The 22,923-nt window shown below is 41.4% G+C and overlaps 1 protein-coding gene across 6 annotated transcripts in view; it reads right to left on the bottom strand.

The window, feature by feature from the left end:
- Positions 1-22,923, bottom strand: part of LOC149316385 (tyrosine-protein kinase JAK1-like) — a 75,711-nt gene that overhangs the window by 46,171 nt on the left and 6,617 nt on the right. Inside the window, exons 2-4 of one of the 6 annotated variants that reach the window (XM_089515348.1) lie at positions 14,557-14,641; positions 10,561-10,834; positions 1,623-1,699 (exon numbers count right to left, since the gene is read on the bottom strand). In XM_089515348.1, the coding sequence (XP_089371474.1) occupies positions 1,623-1,628 (6 nt within the window). In that variant the 5' untranslated portion in view covers positions 1,629-1,699; positions 10,561-10,834; positions 14,557-14,641. Of the gene's footprint in view, positions 1-1,622; positions 2,784-10,560; positions 10,835-14,556; positions 15,132-22,923 lie in introns of those variants that run through there. The other 5 variants (XM_089515353.1, XM_089515347.1, XM_089515352.1 and 2 more) reach the window with 5 other exon arrangements.

Raw genomic sequence — 22,923 nt, forward strand, 5'->3', positions numbered from 1 at the left:
CAGTAGCTATGGACTTGCCATCCAGATTTGAGCATCTGTGGACAGCAAGCCCGCGCTGTCCTCAATGGCGGTGCATGCATGCAGCCGCACTGCCAAAGGGGACAATGGGACTGAAGTCAGCCTGTCCTCCATCCCCCCCTCCCGCTCTCTTTACCCTTCCTTCCTTCCTTCCTTCCTTCCTTCCTTCCTTCCTTCCTTCCCTCCCTCCCTCCCTCCAGGGGCTTAGCTTCGGAGGTGGAGGCTGGAGCACACCGAGACCCAAACCCTGGCCCTGGCTCTCTCTGGCCAATAGGGCTCCAGCCTCCACCCTTGAAGCCAAGCCTGGGGTAGAAACCTCAGAGGGGGAGGGAGGACTTCAGTCCCATTGTCCCCAATGGAGGTACGGCTGCATGGCTGTTCTGCCATTAGGGACAATGGGACTTGAGCATCCCTGGGTTTTGGTATCTGCGGGGAGTCTGAAATGGATCCTCTACAGATACCAAGGGCTGACTGTACACTTGTTTTGTGTGGTAATAAAATAGTTGATTCATCCAAACTTGAATAAATTCTGATATTTGATTACATTAACCTTCTATGGGCTTTTATTGGGTGTATAGTATGGACTGTGCTTAATCAGATTCTTCTAATTAGTCTCTGATGTCTGATCGTTATCATAGTGTTGCTAAAGTGCAGTATTTTATTCATTTAGCATATCTCTACCCAACCTTTAGGCTTTAATGTGCTTATAAGACTGTTTACATTCATCGTATTCATCACATAATAAATAACACAAATTAGCATGCTACTCTTTACCTGCCTCCTCCTTCAGGCCTATCTGGTTGGACTTCTCATGTGAATATCATATGATATGGTGTGCAAACAGTATCAAGACACAAAAAATCAAAAGAATAGTACAGAGCATCAATTTTACATTTTTGTTCTCAATAATTCATGGGAATGGCAAGATCACTATAAAAAGCAATAGATTGTACTCCGACAGTATATTACCAATTATGCCTAACTAAATTAGATCTTGATTCATTTATTAATTGTATCTGACATTTATTTCTTAGCATTTCCACAATATAATGAAAAATTATCTTTTTTTGCTTATTCTTCAGAAATTTTGGAAAATTTTGGAAAAATAAAAATCCCTTTTCTGTGTTCATAATACATACAATTCACATAGGTATCACTATTTGCTGAAGTGGGCTCTGGCACACAAAATAATTTACCACAAAATGTGCTATATCTTTTAAGTATAATGGCACACAAGATGACAGCTGACAGGAAAAAAAAAGAGTGAGTTAGATGCATAACTTAGGCCCTATACAGACAGCCAAAATAAAGCTGCTTCGAGTCACTTTTAGATATGGTGTTTAAATGATACATGCGTCCTAAGAGTCCAGAAGCTGCACCAAAGCCATGCTCCAGTCCTAAAGACTGGAGTGCAGCTTTGGTAAAGCTTCCAGACTCTTAGGACGCATGTATCATTGAAACACCATACCTCCAAAGAGACTCATAGCAGCTTTATTTTCGCCGTCTGTATCAGGCCTTATTTTGTATTGCATTTTTTTTTTGCTTTTTTAATTTGACAAATTGTAATCACATTAACACATACACACCACAAAATGAAAACATACCTGCATTTATGTGGATGTTTAATCTTCCAAGCCAGCTAAATGGATGTCACTTCAAAATAGTCAGAATCAATTCAACCCTGTTGAAAAGAAAAACAGAATCAATCCATACATTACAAAAAACAAGGAATAACAAACAGTCTCAGTTCCTCAGATTAACCCTTCCTAGCCTGTACTCTGGAGGCTTCACTTGCATTCAGCTCTGTAGGAAGCTACAGTAAGGCAGTAATTGCTACTTTTGTTGCATGTGAAGGTTCCTGTGTTGTGTTTAACTATAAATGTTTTAATGAGGACATTTCCACTGACACAGGCTTTTGACCTATCTTGTACAGTGGGCCCTTGGCATCTGCTGGGTTTTGGTTCCAGGACTCCAGGATCCGTGGATACCAAAATCTGTGGATGTTCACATCCCATTATATACAACAGGGTACTGAAATTGTGTTCCTTATATAAAAGGGCAAAATCAAGGTTTGCTTTTTGGATTATTTTTTGAGGGGAGGTGGAAGAAATATTTTCAAGATGTGGATAGTTGAATCCATAGATATGGAGGGCCAGCTGTATCTCTATGTGCTTTATGGCCTAGAGATAAGACACCAGATAGGTGGCAACAGAGCTGAGGTTGAAACATAGGACTGTGCTCACTTTTGGCTGTCTGAAAGTGAGTAATATGAAATGTCTTTTGGTTATCTTTCCCCCTTTTCACATGAGCTTGAGTCATCTTATTGCTGTATTTTGCAATATGAACTGTTCCATGAATTTTATGATTTGTAACATCTTTGTCTGATGAAGAAGCCAGTGAAGCTTCAAATGCTTGCATGATATACTTTGTGCATTCTGACTGGCAAATAAAGATATTTTGTGGATTTTGTTGTGTTCAGCTAATTGCCTTGTTATGTACCTGTATAAACAAGTTGGCTCCAACTTCTGGCAACATTATGAATGAAAGTTCTCCAAACGATTCTGTTATTAACAGGACTGCTCAAGTCCTGCAAACTCAGGTCCACGGCTCCCTTTATTGAGCCAATCCATCTGTAATGCAAGTGTCCTTTCTTCTTAGTACAGTGGAACCTTATTATATGCGAGGGATCCGTTCCGGATCCCTCCGCGTATAAAAAAATCCGCCTACGCTCGAGCCCCATTGTTTCCAATGGGGCTCGTGCGCGGCGGCACGGCGGTGCACGAGGCGCAACGGGTGCGCGCGCCCATTCAATTGAATGGGACGCGCCGCCCCTTCCGCCCCGCGCACGCCGGCGGCTTTGAGCGCCTATGCTCAAAGCCGCCTATAAAAAGGCAGCGTATGAGGAGGCTCCACTGTACTTTACACTTTTTCTACCATTATTGTCTTTTTCACTGTGTCAATTATTCTCATTATATGTCCAAAGAGTGACCCCTCAGTTTAGTCTCACTTTTATCAAGTGAATTAATCTGTACAATTATAATACTGACCATTGATAATGGACATTGTTAAGTAATCTATTGAGATATGATATGTTCATTTAACTTTGTTATTTAACATTAACTATAATTGAATTAATACTATGTTGCTAATAGATTATAATTATGGTGACTTTGTTTTATGTATCACTTTTGAGCACTATGTATCATGGAAAGCATGGCATATAACTATTTCAGTCCCACAGTATCTCACAGCAAAAAGAGCCACCATAACATAATGGTTTGAGCAGGACTATGACTTTGGAGACCAGGATTTGATTCCCAGGTCAGCCATGAAACCCACTGGGTGACCTTGGGCAAGTCATATGCTCTCAGCCCCAGGGGAAGGCAAGGCAAACCTCCTCTGAACAAATCTTGCCAAGAAAACCCCAAGATAGGCTTGCCTTAGGGTTACCATAAGTTGAGATCAACTTGAAGGGACACCACCACAACACCAACAACAAGAACAGAGAAAGGGCTGTAAATCATTGGAAAGGCGGTCTTCTACTGTAGCAAGGCATACGAAAACTGTGCATGAAAACTGTGTGTACTAAAAACTGTACTAAAACATCACTGACAAGCAATGTTAAAAAGTATTTTTAAATATGAAGAATAAAATATACAGTTTACAAAACCTCAGCCTGTCTAAACTATAGCTTGGGAGAACAGCAACACACCCTTCACCATTAGCTCACTTCCAATTATAGCAGCTTTTCCAGGAATACAAGACAGCAAGTGCAATTCTTTTACAATAATCTTCCAGGGAACATAATAATCAATGTCTAGTCAATAAGTTCTCATTGTAGAGCCATTCCAATAACTTTACATTAATTTAAGACAATTTGCTTGCTCTTGCTTGCTCTTTTTAAGCACCTATTCTGTAACAATACAGAATTCTGATGAGAAACCTATGGCCCCCCCAGACCACAGTTCCTATCATGTTTTACCACTTGCCATGCTATCTTGGGCTAAAAGAAACTGGAACCCAAAACATCTGGAGGACTGCAGGTTCCATTCCTAACCTATAATTGAAGAAAGCCTACAATAGGTCTTGTTGGCTGTCATTGTATTGCATAACTACAGTGGACCCTTGTTATATGCTGGGGTTTGGTTCCAAGATCCCCCATGGATAACAAAAATAAACATTGGCTTACCTGGTGAGATGTTTGTTTTAAGCGATGGAGACGAAGGCATCCTTGATGTATGGGTTAGACCCTGTGGCTCGCTCTAGGTCAGGCAGGAAGTAGACAAAACTTTAGAGGCGTGTCCACAGGATAGGACTAACCCCCAAAGCAAGTTTCAGTTAATGTAACATCCTTGAGAAGGAAGGTTTCTAAGAACTCTCAAACAACTAAGAACCAAATTTTAGGGCATCTGAAAAAGACCCAGTAACCAAAAAACTGTAAACGTCCAAGGGGACGAGAAAAAAAACACTAATGGTTGACCTCAAAAACTGGGTGCCAGGAGATCAAGACCAATCAGAGGGAGGGGAGGATGCCTTCGTCTCCATCGCTTAAAACAAACATCTCACCAGGTAAGCCAATGTTTATTTTTCCAGCGATGGAGAGAAGGCATCCTTGATGTATGGGATATGGCATAGCTCCCCAAAAATAAGGGTGGGTAGAAGGAGATTGAGTTAATGAGGTACTACAGCCTGTAGTACCCTTCTTCCAAAAGCCGCCTCAGATGACTGGAAGGAGTCCAGGCGGTAATGTCGGACAAAGGTAGATGTCGAGGACCATGTAGCTGCCCTGCAGATCTCTTCTAGAGAGGCATTAGTGGAGAGTGCCGCCGAGGTTGAAGCACTACGTGTAGAATGAGCGAAAACAGTTCCAGGAAGAGGCTTTGCAGAATCTGTATAACACATGGATATGCAGGACCTGATCCATCGAGAAAGTGTAGAAACGGACACCTTTTTGCCCATGGAATTTTTGTGGAATGAGACAAAAAGGCTGTCAGTCAAACGGAACCTTTTAGTTCTATTAATATAAGTGCGGAGAGCCCTCCGAACATCCAGTGTATGCCAGGTCTTTTCCAAGTCTTTTTTGGGTTGAGGGCAAAAAGAAGGTAGGATGATATCTTGGGACCTGTGGAATGTAGAGTTTATCTTGGTTATAAATGTTGGATCTAGTCTTAGCAACACAGAGTCTTCTCTGAACACGCAGAGCTCTTTGCGTATGGACAGGGCGCCAAGTTCTGAGACTCTCTTGGCCGAGGTGATGGCTGTGAGGAATAGAACCTTCCAGGTAAGGAATTTTAAGTCTATGTCTTTTAGTGGTTCAAACGGAGCTTTGGTAAGAGCCTAAAGTACCTTGTGTACGTCCCAGTTAGGGTATCTGTGTACTGTGGGAGGTCGGATGAAAGTGGCTGCTCAAAGAAACCTTCTGACATAGTAGTTGTTGGACAGTTTGTTAGCGTGTTTTTGAGGAAAAGCAGAAGTGATGGCAGAGACCTGTCTTTTGAGAATGTTGGGCTTAAGACCTTTATCAAGTCCTTCTTGGAGGTAAGAAAGTAGAGAGCTCACAGATGCCTTGAGTGGGTTAAGTTTGTTTAGCTTACACCAACGGGCAAATGATCTGAAAGAATATTCGTATATTCGTCTGGTGGAAGGTCGTCTAGCATTGATGATGGTGTCTATTACCCTAGACGTGAGCCCTTCTTTTATCATATTTTGGCGTTCAACCTCCAAGCGTGAAGGTTGAGCCAGGCTGGATCTGGATGATGAAACTGACCCTGGGATAGAAGGTCTGGGTGAAGCGGGAGCTTGAGAGACTCTTGAGCCATTGTCAGGATCTCTGAGAACCATGGTCTTCTTGGCCAGTATGGGGCTATTAGAATTATTGTCGCTCTTTCTTTTCTTGCCTTTTTTAGGCACTTGTTGATCATGGACGTTGGAGGGAAGGCATATAGAGTCCCGTCTGGCCATGGGGCATGTAGAGCGTCCATTTGTTCCGCTCCTTGAGTTAGGAACCGAGAGAGGAAGCGTGGCAGTTGATTGTTTATGGGCGATGCGAAGAGATCTACCAGGGGCGTTCCGAGCTTGTGTGTCACCATGTGAAAGACTTGGGGATGTAGCTGCCACTCTGACTGGTCTATGTTCTGTCTGCTGAGCCAGTCGGCTCTCGTATTTAGAGTCCCCTTGATGTGTTCTGATCTTATCGAGAGGAGATTTGTTTGTGACCACTTGAAAAGAAGCTCTGTCTCGCTCATTAGAGACTTTGATCTTGTGCCTCCTTGTCGATTTATGTGGGCTTTTGTTGACATGTTGTCTGTCCGAATCAACACTGGTTGTCCTTTGACCAGGGATGAGAACTGTAGAAGAGCCAGGCGCACCGCTCTGAGTTCTAGGAGATTTATGTTGTGGCTTTGTTCTTGGACGGACCATCTTCCCTGTGTATAGGAGTTGTTGAGTGTGGCTCCCCAGCCCCGCAGACTGGCATCTGTCATCAGTTGTAGTTCTTGAGGAGGCCAGAGTGGCCGACCTGTTTTGAGATTGGGAGAAGTCCACCAAAGGAGGGAGTGTCTGACTCTGTGAGGAAGTATCAGTCGTTTGTTGACCTTTGAGGATATGTGTTTTTGGTGAGGAAGGAGAAACCACTGGAGAGGCCTTGAGTGAAATCGGGCCCAGGGTGTGCAGTCTATCGTTGATATCATTAAGCCTTGTAATCTCGCCAGGAGTAAAAGGTTTGTCGAGTGAGAGCGGGACACGAGGTTGATGGTCTGACGAAGTTTGTTTATCCTTTCTGGTGAGAGGTATACCTTGCCGTGTAGGGTATCGATGATCGCCCCGAGGTGGAGAATATGTTGGCAAGGCTCTAGGTGGCTTTTCCCACGATTGACCAGAAAACCATGTCTTGTCAATGAGGATAGGACCAGATGGACATCCTGACGGCCTTGTTGGAGTGATGGTGAGCGAATTAAGATGTCGTCCAAATAAGGATGGACGTGGATTCCCTGTAGTCTCCAATGGGCCACCAGCAATATCATGATCTTTGTAAAAAACCGAGGAGCTGATGAGAGGCCAAATGGAAGGGCCTTGTATTGGTAATGGTTGTGGTGGTAGGAGAATCTCAGAAATCGGCGGTGGAGAGGGTGAACAGGAACATGAAGGTAGGCTTGAGTTAAATCTAGAGAACAAAGAAAGTCGTGAGGTCTGATGGCCTCTAGGATGGTCTTTAGAGTTTCCATACGGAAACGATGTTTTCTGACAAATTTGTTGACCCATTTTAGGTCCAGTACAGCCCTCCATGACCCGTCCTTTTTTGGCACTATGAACAAAATAGAGTAGCAACCTTTGTACATTTCTGAAGATGGAACTTGTTCTATCGCTCCAATTTGTAGTAGGTGGTCTATGGCTTGTAACATCAACTTGTGTTTTTTGTGACGTTGAGACATCGGTGATGGAACAAAGTGGTCGTGAGGAAGGTTGTAAAAGGCTATCAGATAACTGTGTCTCAGTGTGGTGAGAACCCATTTGTCTGCAGTTGAGGCTTCCCAAATGTGGGCGAAGTGTAGAAGTCTGCCGCCCACTAGGTGTGGCAGCCAGTCATTCTCTGGGGGAATTACGGTTTTGTTTGGAGATAGATGGCCCCTGTTGTTGGTTGGAAGAGTTGTTAGGCCTTCCGAATCCTCGGGAGTGGTATTGTTGTCGGCCATGTGGCTTTCAGTCAGACCACTGATTTTTGTTGGACCTAGGGTCTCTGGAACGAAAGGAAGATTGATTGTTTTTGTATGAGCGAAAGGAACCCTGTCCCTGGCGAAAGGATCGCTTTTCATCTCTTTTGGGTAGTGAAGGTAAGGCTTTTTTCTTGTCCTTGGTTTCTATGAGGACGGGTTTGAGTGCGTCTCCAAATAGTTTTTGTCCGCTGAACGGGGCCATGGTGAGGTTTTGTTTGGACTTGGCATCAACCGTCCAATTTTTTAGCCAAATCTGTCTCCTTACTGGGACAGATGCTGCTTGAGCCCTGGCACTCAGTTGCATGATGTCAAGAGATGCATCAGAAGAAAAAGCCAACACCTTGAGAATTTTATTGATGCCCTGGCGTAATTTAATGTTGCCCTTAGGTACTTCTTGGATAAGGTCTCTAGCCCAAGTAAAAGCGGCCCTGGAGAGAATGGAGACAGTAGATGCAGCCCTGATGGCTGTGGAGGAGGCATCAAATGATTTTCTTAAGGCCGAATCGGCTCTTTTGTCTTCGTGGTTTTTTAGGGCATCGTCTCCATCTTTGCAGTAGACCACGGACGTGGTCAAAGCTGCAACGGGAGCATCAACCAAGGGGACTTGGAGCTTTGACATGACCGATTGGGGAAGGTTATAAAATTTTTTGAATGATTGAGGATTTGGTCTGGCTGTGGCTGGCTTAGACCACTCTTCCCTAATAACCTTCATAAAATCTGAAGTAAAGGGGACCTCGATAGAAGGGGGCCCAGGTTGTGGGAAGGAGTCGCCCTTTCCCTGGGGAAGGTCTGTGTCTTGAGTTTGAGGGATGGTAGCATTTATAGGCAATTCAAGAGTTTTTATTGGTTTTTTCAACAGGATTTGAAAGTCCTCTTGGGGGAAAAGTCTGCTGGAGGAGGGTGTGGGATCTTCTCCATCATCATCATCAACAGATAATTCGTCAAGGGTGAGTAAGCCCTCTTCACTGTGAGATAATTTGTTTGAAAGGTCCTCTGCATCATCCACATCATCAGAAGAATGCAGAATAATGGAGGCTTTGGGCTTTTTTGATTTGTGTTGTTGGCCAGTAGGTGGCGCTGGTCGCTTAGTTTTTGTCTTAGCAGCAGCTGCAGAGGAGCCCAGGAGACTTTTCCCGCCCTTTTTGGGAGGCTTGAGGGCAGTTTTTCTGGGGGTGAATTTTCCCCTTTCAGAGGGAGGGATGGAATCCAGGGAGGAGCGGGCAACTGGAGAGGAGGAAGAGGAAGACCTTGTCCTGGTTGGGGCTCTCTGGGCAGAGGCAGGGATGTACTGGGCTGGAGCTGGCTGAGAGGTAGGGAGGGAAGGCTGTCTCCAGTAGTCTGAAATGGTGCCAGTCATCCCCAGAGAGAGGGGAAGGGCTGCAGGACAAGGCTGTTGGCCAGATAAAGCTGCAGCTTGGAGGAGATGAGGGAAGCGATTATGGAGGAGAGCTCCGGTGGCAATGATTGCAGCGGGGGGGGGGGGGGGGCAGTTGGGTGGGGGTAGTACTCACACCCTGTTCTGAGTCCTCCAATGTGGCCCGGGTCCGGTCCTTTTGCTGGAGGGTGCAGTGGGGCCCCTGTAGGTTCGGAGATGAGGGTTCTCCCTCCTCCGACCTGGCCCTGGCAGTCCTAGCAGCAGGCTCCTTGTCTTCATAGGGGCTGAGAGTGTGACTGGGTTGCTCTCTAGCCAAGTTTAGGGAATCACAGGACATGCCTGGGCTGTCCTCCTGATCCCCAGCCCCTGACATCGTTGTTGGTCCCCTGGCAGTCCAAAGAGACAGGAGAGGGGACAGATAGGAGGCAGAGGCAAAAGGAACAGGAGAGAAATAGTTGTTGTTGTTGTTTTTGTTGATGAAAGAAATAGAGGAGGAAAAGCAGCAGAGCTGATCTGAAAGCGTCTGACCAGAGCAGAGGCAGAAACGAAACTGAAACTTGCTTTGGGGGTTAGTCCTATCCTGTGGACACGCCTCTAAAGTTTTGTCTACTTCCTGCCTGACCTAGAGCGAGCCACAGGGTCTAACCCATACATCAAGGATGCCTTCTCTCCATCGCTGGAAAATCTGTGGATGCTCAAGTCCCATTAAATATAATGATATAGTAAAATGGTGTCTTTATACAAATGGAAAGTCAAGGTTTGATATTAGAAATTTATACTTTTTTGGAACACTTTCAAACTGTGGATACTTGAATCTGCGCATAAAAAATCTGTGCATAAGACGGGTCGACTGTATTTAGGTTTTGGGCCATCATTTCCAGGTTGCATGATTTCATAACTTACATGGTATTATCAAATAATGGGGGAATAAAGAAAGCACCATTATGAAAGGGCTTGCATGCAGCCAAGTATTCCTCATGATTTTGGGCACTGTGAAAAGCACAGAACAGTCATTCTTGCTATGGTAAGTTCTAGAATCTGCACAAGATGGAAATGGAGTTCATCAGTTTCTTTGATATGTTTGTGCTTAGCCTCCACTTTGTTCTTTGTGCAAAATACAGGCATCACTCAATTAATGAAATAGATGGGTTTCTGGGCATGCCTTCTTTAATAGAAAATTTAGTACACAAGGCAAAAATAACATGGAAGGAATTGGTCCCAACACTGCAAAAAAGAACAGGTCAACATGTTTCAGTACACCATTTATACAAACTAACAATATGCATGTGTGAAATGAAACAACCGCATCAAGGAACCCTTGCATATGTAAACAGAAATCTTTGGAACCATCTAGAAACCACTTGAAGGCTGCTCTCCAACTGCATCCAGGAAGGATTCTTTTCTTTCACCAGCTTCCTCTTTTCTTATGGTTTCCATTTTGGTGGACAAACTTACAAATCTATGCTTTTAACATGCTGGTGAGGATGTTTCTCTCTGTTCTGCCATTAACACACATTCAGTAAGAGATTCTGGAGACAATTGCTCTTTATCTTTCTTGTTGCAGGCAGGCACACATGGCTACAGTAGGGTCAGCTAGAGCAGAATCCTGATCTTTCCTATCACAAGCTTTATGGCATTGTTTTCTGTAGGCACACTGCTACAGCGTGAAGTCTGCCAGCCATCCTTCAACATCCTCCCAATGCTGATGCTGCTTAAAAAACCTTCCAGCCTAACAGGGGAAAAGAGAAGGTAGCACAGGCATAAAAGACTTAGTAAAAAAATATTTTTGCCAGAAACTTTTAAAACTGTCGTATAGCTATACTGTATTACATTAAAGAGATACACATCTTTACACTATTGATCAGGCCTGGAAAAGGTAAGCTTAATAACAACTATCTACAAGACCATTCCTCAATTTCTTTGCCCTCTCTTTCATGCAACCAGAGGGAAATCAGAGCAGAAATGAAAGCTTTTACATCAGAAGATCCATGATTCAGTGTTGTGACAATAAATAGGAAGATGGTTTACCACCTGTGTTCAACTCATTATTATATTCATACTTCAGTGCTTTATGCATATACACATTTAATTCCTCAACTAAAACCCTGACAGAGTCTTGAACATATGAACAAACCTTTTACAGATGTTATACTTCAGCTGTCACTAGCCATAACTGAAATAGCTATATTATAATAGTAGTTGCTTTCCAGTAAACAACTTCCCAGTTTAGCATAAAGATCTAAAAAGATTATTTCATGTTGTCTGGCATTTAATATTAGCCTTAAAATATTAATGTATGGAGGCAATTTTGGGGCATTGTGTAATTTACAGAAATCTATGGCTATCATGAAAAATTTACAGCCTTATCCATAATAGCTGCTTAATGCTAAAGAAATATTTCATCACTAAACAAAATCTACAATGACAACCACTAAAAACACTATAAAGTACCTCTATGGGTTTTAGAAGGAGGGAAAAGACATTGATTTCCTTACTTTCTCAGGACAGAAAAAGACACAAGTTCCTTTCCCATCTACTGAGATTCATGAAGAACTTTTGGATGACTAGACAGTTGAAGAAGGACTGGGATATTTGGATAGAAGTTTGATTAATTCTTTCTGTCTGTTTTCACAGGAGAAGATTTTGGTCAGATACCTCCTGACAGTAAGAGCTGTTCAACAGTGGAACACACTCCCTTGGAGTCTGGCGGAGTCTCCTTCTTTGGAGGTTTTTAAACAAAGGCTGGATGGCCATCTGTTGGGGGTACATTCAGTCCTTCTTATACACGGATTTTTTATACATGGATTCAAGCATCCACGGTTTGAAAATGTTCCAAAAAAGTATAAATTTCCAATATCAAACCTTGATTTTTCATTTTTTTATAAGGGACATCATTTTGCTATGTCATTACACTTAATGGGACTTGAGCATCTACGAATATTGTTATACATGGGGATTCTTGGAACCAAACCCCAGGATCCACTATACTTTGATTGTGAGTTCCTGCATGGCAGGGAGTTGGACTGGGAGGCCTTCCAACTCTTTGATTCTCTGATACTATACCTATTCCAAAAGTGATATTTTCAGAAAGGGAATCTGAGAAACAGATAGGAGACAAATGGTGGGGACAAAAGATGACATTCTAGACCTAACCAACACATTGGAAATAAACAAAACACTGGGTGTAGATGGAGCCATCTGGCAGTTCTTAAAAAAATCCAGATGTGAAATTGATAATTTAACAAAAGTTTATTTCATGCCCCTGTACCACATGACTAGAAAATGGCCAATGAAACATTATAGGATATTAAACAGCAGGATATTAAACAGCAGTCAGTTAGCATAACATTTGTTCTTGCCAAATCGGTCAAAAGTTTTCTTAAACATAAAATTAACAAGATATAGATATAGTCTTACTGAAGAAGAACCAACAAGAATGGCTTCTCCAAAGGCAAGCTCTGTCTCACGGACTTTTTAATTATATGTACATAGGGAGCACAGGGTTAATTTGATATTTTATATTCACTTCTAAACATTTTTAACAAAATCTCTCACACAAGATTTCTGAATAAACTGTGCAGTCATAGGTTAAAAGCACAGGCCATTTTAGTGTTTGCTAAGTGCCTGAAGGGTGGGGGGGGGAGATAAAATCACAGCTCTCACAATCAGGAAGTATATAGTGGGGTCCACCAAGAATCTGTTTTGGATTAGTGCTTTTTAACTCTCCATAAATGAAGGGGAAACTACCAGAGCATTACTGCACTGATGTTATGCATGTGGGCTTCCCATAGTCAATTGGCTGGCCAGTTGCAGGATAAAATGCTGAATTATATGGACTTTTGGTCTGATCCAATATAATAATTATGTTTTTAAGAGAGAAGTATATGCGTGCAAGAAACTCTTCTGCCCCTTAGGAGTTGTTGGGTTCATGTTTGCCTTTTGGTCAATGGCTTCATGAAATATGTGCAGGGTAAAGGATATTTTAGTTTTCATTTTTGATGCCATAATGTGGAATGAATAATAAATACATTAACTGCACATGGATAAGATTTAAGTATCAGTCTTTGCATAATACTGTAGTTGAAGATTTGCAAGTAGTTATGGCGGTAAACTACTTGCCATTATGAGTTGGAAAACAGAACCTGATATTCTACTAGCTTTATTTTTAATCTGTTGTAGGAGACTATAGGGATGGGCAGTGAGCCCAAGCCACAAAGTATGCTATCTAAACGGCCTGGAAGAGACAGGCAAGAGTGTGTGTCAGAAAACTGAAAGTTCTTGTTATGAAGAATGAAGACTAACCAGGAAAGCTTATTGAGATATTGGTAGAAGTAACAGGACTAGGAGGTAGACTGAGCAAGGGAGAAGAACAATTAGAGTTTTGGCACTGAAGAGTTAGCTCTCCTTAGCAAAGACTGAAGCTGGGAGATATTTCGGCCTTTCAAAGCCTGTAGAAACGTCTAAGTGGTTCAAAGGGATCTTGTCAGAGAGGGATGCATTTAACATATAGAAAGATTATTCATCTTGGTCCTCTCATGGCACATGAAGTTCTTTGTAGTAATGGTATTTCACCATCTTATTTGATTTTTGTCAAGAACATCCAAATGTGCAGAGCATTTATTCTAACAAGACTTAAAGATCTATCTACAGCAGTACTGCAGGGCCAGTTTTTGAGAATTTCAGTTCATCACAGATTGTTCTCAATTAAAACAAGAGTCCTTAAAATTCTGATTAATGTATTTTTGTACTGTTATTTGTATTATGAATTAAGATATCATTGTAATTATTCTCTTCTAGTTAGTCTGCTGTAGCAGTCATTCTCAAACTTTTTGCCTTTGCGACCCCCCCTTTACATCTACATCTGAATGTCACGCCACCCTCTTGACATAGTATATGAATAAAAATATTTTTGTTTAGCGTGTGTAATTTCATTCAGACAATCATGTATAGTGGGTCTTTAGTATCCACTGGGGTTTGGTTCCAGGTCTGCCACCACCACCACCACCACCCCGCCCCGTGGATATCAAAACCTGTATACGCTCATGTCCCATTAAATACAATGGCATAGTAAAATGGTGTCCTTGGTGCATATACATATTTTAACATCTTATAAATTCTCCTCCTCTTCCCCCTCAGGCCTTATAAAATGTTAAAATATTAATATATTGCCTTTCTCTTCCCCTCCAGGGGAAAAAAAGATTTGGGAAGAGGAGAAGGAGGGAGGAATCAGGGCTTCCAAGTCTTCTGCCCCCTTAAGCAACTCTGGTGCCACCCCTGGGGTCCCCTCTCCCCCCCAGTTGGAGAACCACTGTGCTAGAGCATTCAGATGACAGACTGGTAAATTGTCAGTTGTCAGACAAGGGCCTGAATTCTACATGCACTACTTAGTTACATAATCACCTTATTTGCACACCTAAGTAGCCTGTCCCAGCCCAAGCTCCCCAAACTTACTTTGAGCATCATGTGATAGAAAAGGGTACATTTTGCTGGTGATCAGTGCAAGCAAGGGTCCTGATTCTGACTGTCACATTCTTGCCTGCAGGCAGGAAAAGAATGGAAACATCAACTGTCCGTATCCCAACTGCCAGCAGAATCCCCTCCCTCCATGTAGCTGATGCCAATAAAGTAGGTCAGGGGACAGTTACAAATGTGGCAATAGTCCAACAACCATGAGTATATAGGGACCATAACTACAGATTGACTACAGATGCTTAACTCTGGGTTATATATCTGTATGTCTGAGTCTGAAGTCTGGCCAAGGTTCCTTATGTCGCTGCAAAGGTGAATTTTTTTTTTTGTATTGTTATGTATTTAAAGATCAGTTGTGTAAGCAGAACTGGATAAACTATATCTTTATTTTTCCTTTTATTTTTCTTTGCTATTTTAATATCAATGGGTTACACAATCTGAACATGCTTTGATTTTCCTTAATCAGTAAGGGTATTTTTCATATCCTCAAACAAAACCATCTCACTGGCTTAGCAGAAATTTGGTTTTGAGACATATATATTTACCACTTATTGCAAAGAATTGTAGAAGATTCTTACTATCTGAATTGCAGTTACAACAAAAACAACTACAAGGTTCAACTCCATTTGTAACAAGAATTAAAATGAGATTAATAACTGCCTACATAGTGGTGATTTATTGTATAGGCAGTTTTTTGTTAAGCAACCCCAGTTCTTTTGCTTAAATCAACAGCAATTCAACCATTTTTCCGCATGGCATATACAGCATTTGATATATAGCAGGTATAGTTTAGCAGAGTAGTTCCTGGCACACAATATTTGAATTCAATGTTTTCCAGTAATCTCCCCAAGTCAGCATAAAATTTAAGAAGCTTCCTCTAGGAAACTTAAGTAGCAATACATGGCTGGGACCCAAAAGATACTTAACCACCCACAGGAGCCTTACACTGGCCCAGTGAAAGAGTTCACCTTTCCCTTTGAAAAGCTGATACCAATGCTATAACACTCAATTTCAAATGGCCTGGTGATCTCCCTGTTCCAAGTCATACAAGGTTAACTGACCCATTTACACTTAAAATATTATTCATAATCCTATGCCTCTCCTCTTCCAATTTAGAAAAAATATTGAGAAAGTTATAGCAAATCGAGTCAGAAAAATTAAATAAAATGCATTCCTTAAATTTGTATCTATGACGAGCCTTTGTTTTATTTAACACTACCAAGGGGACACAGATTTTCAAGCAAATATTTATAATTGTGAAGTAGATTAACAGTGTTTTGTTGTTGTTCTTGTTGTTAGCTGCCCCTGAGTCAACCCCCCACCTATGGCAACCCCCCACCTATGGCAACCCTGTGAATGAGACGTCACAGGACCCTATACAAAAATATTTGCCTGAGGCTGTGAATGGGTTTTATTTTTAGTGAATAGAATACTTTTGAGCCCTGGGATGAAAGGTGAATTGGGTTGAGCAACTTGCAGCTGCTACCCATAGGCATTGGTAACTGCATCTATTAGCAATGAGAGATGTTGAGACAAGAGTTTCAGTCCAACAACATTTAAAGGGCTACAAATGATCACTTTGATATAAAGTGATATACCTAAGTGGATTTTTTAGTTTTTTCTTAACCAACCAGCATCCCACAATCTTATGTCCCATCTCCCTGATTCATTTGTTTCTAGTATGCACATTATTACTGTACTGTATTGTTTTGATGCTTGCCAGCAGAAAACAAAAATCATTTAATCAATTTAAAAAAATGAAAATGAAAAAAACAGTACAGTCCCATCAGACTTGTAGCAGCAGAGCAAGGAAACAGGGTCGTTCCCTTGATTGAGAGCAGGGCTGGCAAGTAGGAGTAAGCAATAAGCAATATGGAATAAGAGGTTTTTATAGGAGGAGTAGGAATAACAAAATATATTTGTTTTTCTTTATTCCTGTTATTATATTGTACATGCAAACACCAAAAACAGTTTTATTATTTTGCACTGGGAAAGGGACTGGAAGACAAAGAGAGACACTTACTTATTCATACACACACACCAGACTTGCAAAGAAACGGGGCTTTTCCCCAGGGCTGGGGAGTAGGAGTAAAGGAGTAAGAGGTTTTTACAGAAGTAGGAGTAACACTAAGAAAAAATTATCTTACTCTGGAGTAGGGCAAGGAGTAACTCCAAAATCACCACTACTCCCCAGCCCAGGTTGAGAAACCAATCATTTTTTGTTTTTCTCTCTTTAACTGTTTCCATTTCAGCAGGTTGTGAAAAAATTACCAACAATCAGCTACATCACATCTTCCTTACAGCCATCTGTTATGCCATTAAGAAGTGGTACTCAAGTTCTCTTATTTTCTCTTTCTATACTCAGTAGAATCACTAGGGGGGTGCGGGGCATGCGGACTGCACATCCCAGAAGTGGGGGTGACACCCAGTCGGTCCCTGACACTCCCTGGGTCCTGGGGATTTCTCCCCGGCCTTTCCCAAGGATGCCCAGGGCATTTCCCTTCCTCCCCAGCATTTCCCGGCCTTTCCGGGTCATGCGGCTGCTCCATGGGGGCACCCGGGGGAATTCTGGCTGTGTGCGCACGCTCCTGCATGTGCTGAAAGTCCTGCACTGGAAGTCCTGCCCCCCATAAGTCCCACCCACCGCCATGTCCGACCACACCAGATGACACCAACCCTAGAAACACCACCTTCTATACCCATCACTTTTTCTCCTTGTGTCATGTATTGTTAGATCATAAGCATGAAGACAGTCACTGTCTTCTTGTTTTTTATCTGTAAACTGTTCTGGGAACCTTTCCAGTTGACAAGCAGGCTATCAAAGCTTTAAATAAAAACATTCTTATTTCCCTTCATTATAAACTACTTGATTACTGCTACTTTCTGCTTCCTGTTATTTAAACCAGTTATCAGTATCTTAGTGCATGATTTTTTTTATTCATGAGATTGTGAAGAAAGACTTCTCCAAGATTTTGAAAGTTTAAATTTATCTTTTCTACAGGGCAAGGCCCCATTCAAGTTCTAAATGCCTGAACCAACTTTATTACCTTGTGCAACCCTAGTTTTCTGGATACACATATTGAAAAGTAGTGTATTTGTTTTGAATATACCAATTAGCATCACAATCAGACAATCCAATTTAACACAGAAAAGATGTTCAGAAACACTCTATTTCATTTACAAGCCATAATTCATTTACAGCCACATGTGGGAATAACCAGCCAACAAAATAAAGCAAAATCATTTATGGAAATAGTTGATCAACAGGACCCTAATTTTCTGAAAGACATCAGGTGAAAATAAAGCCTTAGCTGTAGTATATGCCTCAGTAAGAAAAACATATGCCACTTTAGTTATGACAATAATGAAGAATGGCCAAACATATATTAGCTTTTTACACCAACTTATGTGTGAGCCTTTTGCCCATGAGTTCTACAGAGTGTGAGCAAACTAGGAAATCTTCAACTAATGACATTTGTCCATTCATCCAATATAGGAAACTGTTCATCATATTCAAAACAAATAATAGTTTAAAGGTGGTTTAATATCTTGGTTTGCTTTGAAGCTGCTAACCACTGCTTGGGACCAGAAGTGTTTTGGATTTCAGATTTTTATATTTTTTTTGAATTTCGGAAAATGTACATATACATAATGAGATATCTTGGAAATGAGAATTAAGTCGAAACATGAAATTCATTTATGTTTTGTATACACATTATACACATAACCTGGATGTCATTTTATACACAATATTTTAATAATGTTGTTATACATGACACAAATTCTGTGTATAATGAACCACCAGAAAGCAAAATTGTCACTATCTCAACCAATCACGTAGACAATTTTGGATTTTGTAATTCCAGATAAAGGAGACTCAATGTGTGTGTGTGCGTAAAAAACTATGGCAACTGATAGAAATATATTTTTCTGCCAACTATAAAGTGTGACATTTCATTTAGCCTTGAAAAGTCAATGTGATTATACCAAGCATGTTCACTTAATCTGGCAATTTGGTATTACTATATAAACAAACAAAAGAACATTTATGGGAAATTGTTTAATGTAATTTCAGCTCCCGTAACTCTACATATTCAAAACTCATTCCATCAAAAAACATCCCATTACTAGGAGATATGTGAAATGTAGTTTTTTTCTGCATAAAGTAGACATGTAGGAAAAGAGAGAATTAATTCCTTGATTGAAGGAAGCTGGAAGCCACGCTCTCAGTCTTGAAGATCTGACATCAGTGGATAACCAGAGCTGTTGGAGGTCTCTTGTTCACAATGTCACCATAAGTCAAAGTCAAATAACCATGCTTTATGGTTCCCTTTGTTTCTTTCAACTAAATAGCACATACCATCACCCCACTAAATGATTACCCATATCCGTAAACCTATCACTTTAAATATATTCCAGCATGCTCCATCTCCAATCTGTTACCCATTCCTCATTTGCTATAGTGTTGTGCTATTTTACTCCATTCTCTGACTTCTGTTTTTCTTCCCCATCTTTCTATTTCCCGCCACCACTACCTCTCTGGCATAGACATTGCCTTCTTCAGCCTAATACTTTCTTTTAATCTGCTGTTACCTTTTTCAGACCAGCAGGCTAATTTAAAGTTAAAATAAAATATATAGCTAAACTGCCATGGAGAACAGGGAAAGAGAGCAACACAAAACAAAGATAATAGATGTCCCAATTCTCATATGTGGTTAAAACTATGCAACACACAAGCTATATATAGAACAGGGGAAATGGAGGCGAGGAAGAAAATTATCTAGTATGTATGCATAAATTCTTTTTAATCACATGTAGTTTGCCGAAAGTCTGTGTCATCTTAATTTTGGCATATAATGGAAGAAGGGAGGAAATAGATACATTCTCTAGTTCCTGTAAATCAATAATCAGCTCCACCCCTATGGAGTATATGTGGACTTTGGCCCTTAAAATCTGTTTTAACATAGGCATTTGAAACAGTTATCTGTTCTCGAAAAAATTTCAAGACTGGTTTTTAAAAAATATTTTTAGAGATTTTCTTATTTGTTGTGCATCAACTCAAGAGCCCTCATGGGCTGAGAAGTGATATACAGTGCAACCGCATTATACATGGGTGCGCTATACACGGCTTTGAGCATACATACAAAGCCATGCGGGAGCGAATGGGGTGCAAGGGGCGGTGCGTCCCATTCAGATGAATGGGGCACCACCGCATGCACAAGCCCCATTCATTTGAATGGGGCTTGAGCATGCATGGTATTTGGCTTACGCGGGGGCGGGGGCGGAACGGATCCCCTGGTTAAGCCAAGAGCGCACTGTAAAAATACTTCTAATAAGTAAATGATAAAGTGATCATGTACGGTGCCACCTACCACTCCTGGTCTTTTTAGCACTATGCATTTTTCCTTCCATACCCTCTAGATTTTCTTTCCATACCCTCTAGATCAGTGGTTCTCAACCTTCCTAATGCCGCAACTCTTTAATGCAGTTCTTCATGTTGTCGTGACCCCCAACCATAAAAATTGCAGTGTCTCAGTTCCTAAGACCATTGGAAATATGTGTTTTCCGATGCTCTTAAGCGACCCCTGTGAAAGGGTCATTCGTCCTCCAAAGGGGTCGCGACCCACAGGTTGAGAATCGCTGCTCTAAATGTTTCCATCCCCTAAAGTTAACTGCAGACATTGCTATAAGGGTCCTTGTCCAGATTGGCTTGAATTTGGAGCAGAACACAACTGCCAGGAGCTAGCCAAGCTGTAGGTCCCCCTACTTCACTGAATGATTAACAAAGGATTATGATTTTAAAAATGCTGCTTAATGAACTGAAGTCTTAAATTTAAATTATTATACCCCAGAGAAGAGATTTCTTGGCAAGAACACACTATTCAGTGGCCTGTTACAGACAGTCAAAATAAAGCTGCTTCGAGTCACAGTGGAGGTATGGTGTTTCAATGATGCATACGTCCTAAGAGTCCAGAAGCCGCACCAAAGCCACGCTCCAGACTGGAGCGTGGCTTTGGTGCGACTTCTGGACTCTTAGGATGCATGCATCATTGAAACACCATACCTCCACTGTGACTCGAAGCAGCTTTATTTTGGCTGTCTGTAACAGGCCAGTGTTTTAATTATTTTCATCCCATTCTTCTATTATAAAAGTCAAACAAAGCTTCTTACACACACTAAAACAATAAGCACTAATAAATGGTACAAACACAGCTGTAAAACAACACTTTTAAGGACAGCAGCAGACTAAAAGCATACTGAAACACAAAATCAGAGGATCTAAAAGCTACAAAAAAAGCACTATGGATAGGTCTTTAAACTTGACCACCTCAGTGTTTCAGATGAAGATACCTTGTTTCATATATCTGTCTAATCACACATGAGGATAGACGCTAAGCCTACCTGTAGGACAGGCTCATACAGCAACAGACAGTTATCAACATTTGTTTGTTTTGTTTAACATACCACATTTCCTGCAGCACTGGAATTTAAAGCAGCTTACAATGTTAAAATAACTGTAGATAAAATTCCAAAATATTAAGGCACAAAAAATTACAACAGAATTAAATTACAAATAGAATTAAAAGCAATTTGATGACATACTGATTAAAAACAGCAACACCAACAAATACAGAAAATATAGCACCTTATTAAAAATCCTTTCCCTATGACTAGTCAGTACCAAAAGCCTTATCAAACAAACAGTCTTGGTCTGCTTCCAGAAGGACACCATCAAAAGACACTACTGTATCTAGTAGTCTCTTTAGATATCGAGTTTTAGAGCCTTGGGACATCCATTGAAAAGGCCTTCTCCCATGTTCTAATCAGATGTACTAATGAAGATGGTGGGATGAAGAGAAGGGCCTCCTCTCAAGATCTAAAAACACAGGAAAATATGATCCTTCAGATAACCCGGACATGAAGCATGCCAGGCATTATTCATCATAACTAGCATTTTGAATTGTGCCCATGTACAGACCACCAGCTAATGGAATTACCATACTAAAAGAGTTGTATGATCCCTATAGCTAGCCTGTCAGTAGTCTGGCTGTAGATATCTGAAGTAGCTAAAGTTCCAAAATACTCTTTGAAGGTAGTCCCACACAAAGCATGTTGTAATAAAATGGGAGCAGCTATTTATGGATGTAACTGTAACCATGGTCAGATCGGGCATTTCCAGCAATACCTACTGTAACATTAATAATAGTCCCAAGTCCCCAACTGACAGGATTATAAATGCTATGAGGCCCCTCTGACCAGAACACTCACCTCTAACTGTGAGTTGCCATGGGATTTCAGAGCTGAAGAAATGGATACTCTGATCCCAAACACTGATTAGGAAATGGTGAACCTGTGCTGTTGGAATGCAATTCCCATCTGTTTTCACTACTGTCTCTTTGTTAAGGATGACTGGAGTTGCAATCCAGCAATATCTACTAGACCAGTGGTTCTCAGCCTTTTTGGGTCACAGATCCCCTTCAAGAAACTTATAAAAGCTATAGACTCCCATTTAACACTTTGGCTGTAGCTCTCTGTATCAATTGAAGTACAGTGCTCCCGCACCATATGTAGGTACATTATACACTGGTTCAAGCTTATGCTGAAGCTGTGCAACAAGTAAACGGATCCCCACACACAAGGGAAGGGCCCACTGTAGCCGAACAATGACCAAAGGCAGCCCCACACAAAGTGTATTAACAGCAACCCAAATGGAATATAACTAAGCCGAGCATCACAACAGCCAGCTCAAGCACTTCTAGGAACCTAACCTAGGAATTTATCACACACAGTTAGCAAAGCACAATTACAAAAGGTAATAGTGTCTTTGGCAGATACTTATCACATGTCTTTCCTGTTGCTGCTTTGCACTTGCTGGAGAGCACCTTTTCACTGACAGTTCCCCCTCCCCATAAGTACCAAAAGAAGCTATTAAAGGTAAAGGTATTCCCTGTTGACAAGGTTGTCAAGTCGTGCCCGACCATAGGGAGCAGTGCTCATCTCTGTTACTAAGCCGATGAGCCAGTGTTGTCAGAGACTACGCTGTGATCATGTGGGCAGCATGATTGCACAGAACACTGTTTACCTTCCCACAGGAGTAACACTTATTTATCTACTTGCATTTGCATGCTTTCAAATTGCTAGGTTGGCAGAAGCTGGGACTAGTGATGGGAGCTCACCCCATCATGCGGCACCCAGGCCTCGAACTGCCAACCTTGCAGTCAACAGAGTCACTGTCTTAACTACTTGAGCCACTGCATCCCATAAGATGATATTATCCTACTGTAATTGCACTTTACTAGCCTTGTGTGATAAACTCCCTAAAGATGTATGCAAAGAGATCTTGTAGCA

This window comes from Sceloporus occidentalis, unplaced genomic scaffold (genome assembly GCF_023333645.1).
Source record: "Sceloporus occidentalis isolate IW3139 unplaced genomic scaffold, rSceOcc1.0.p SCAF_3, whole genome shotgun sequence".
Classification (NCBI taxonomy): domain Eukaryota; kingdom Metazoa; phylum Chordata; class Lepidosauria; order Squamata; family Phrynosomatidae; genus Sceloporus; species Sceloporus occidentalis.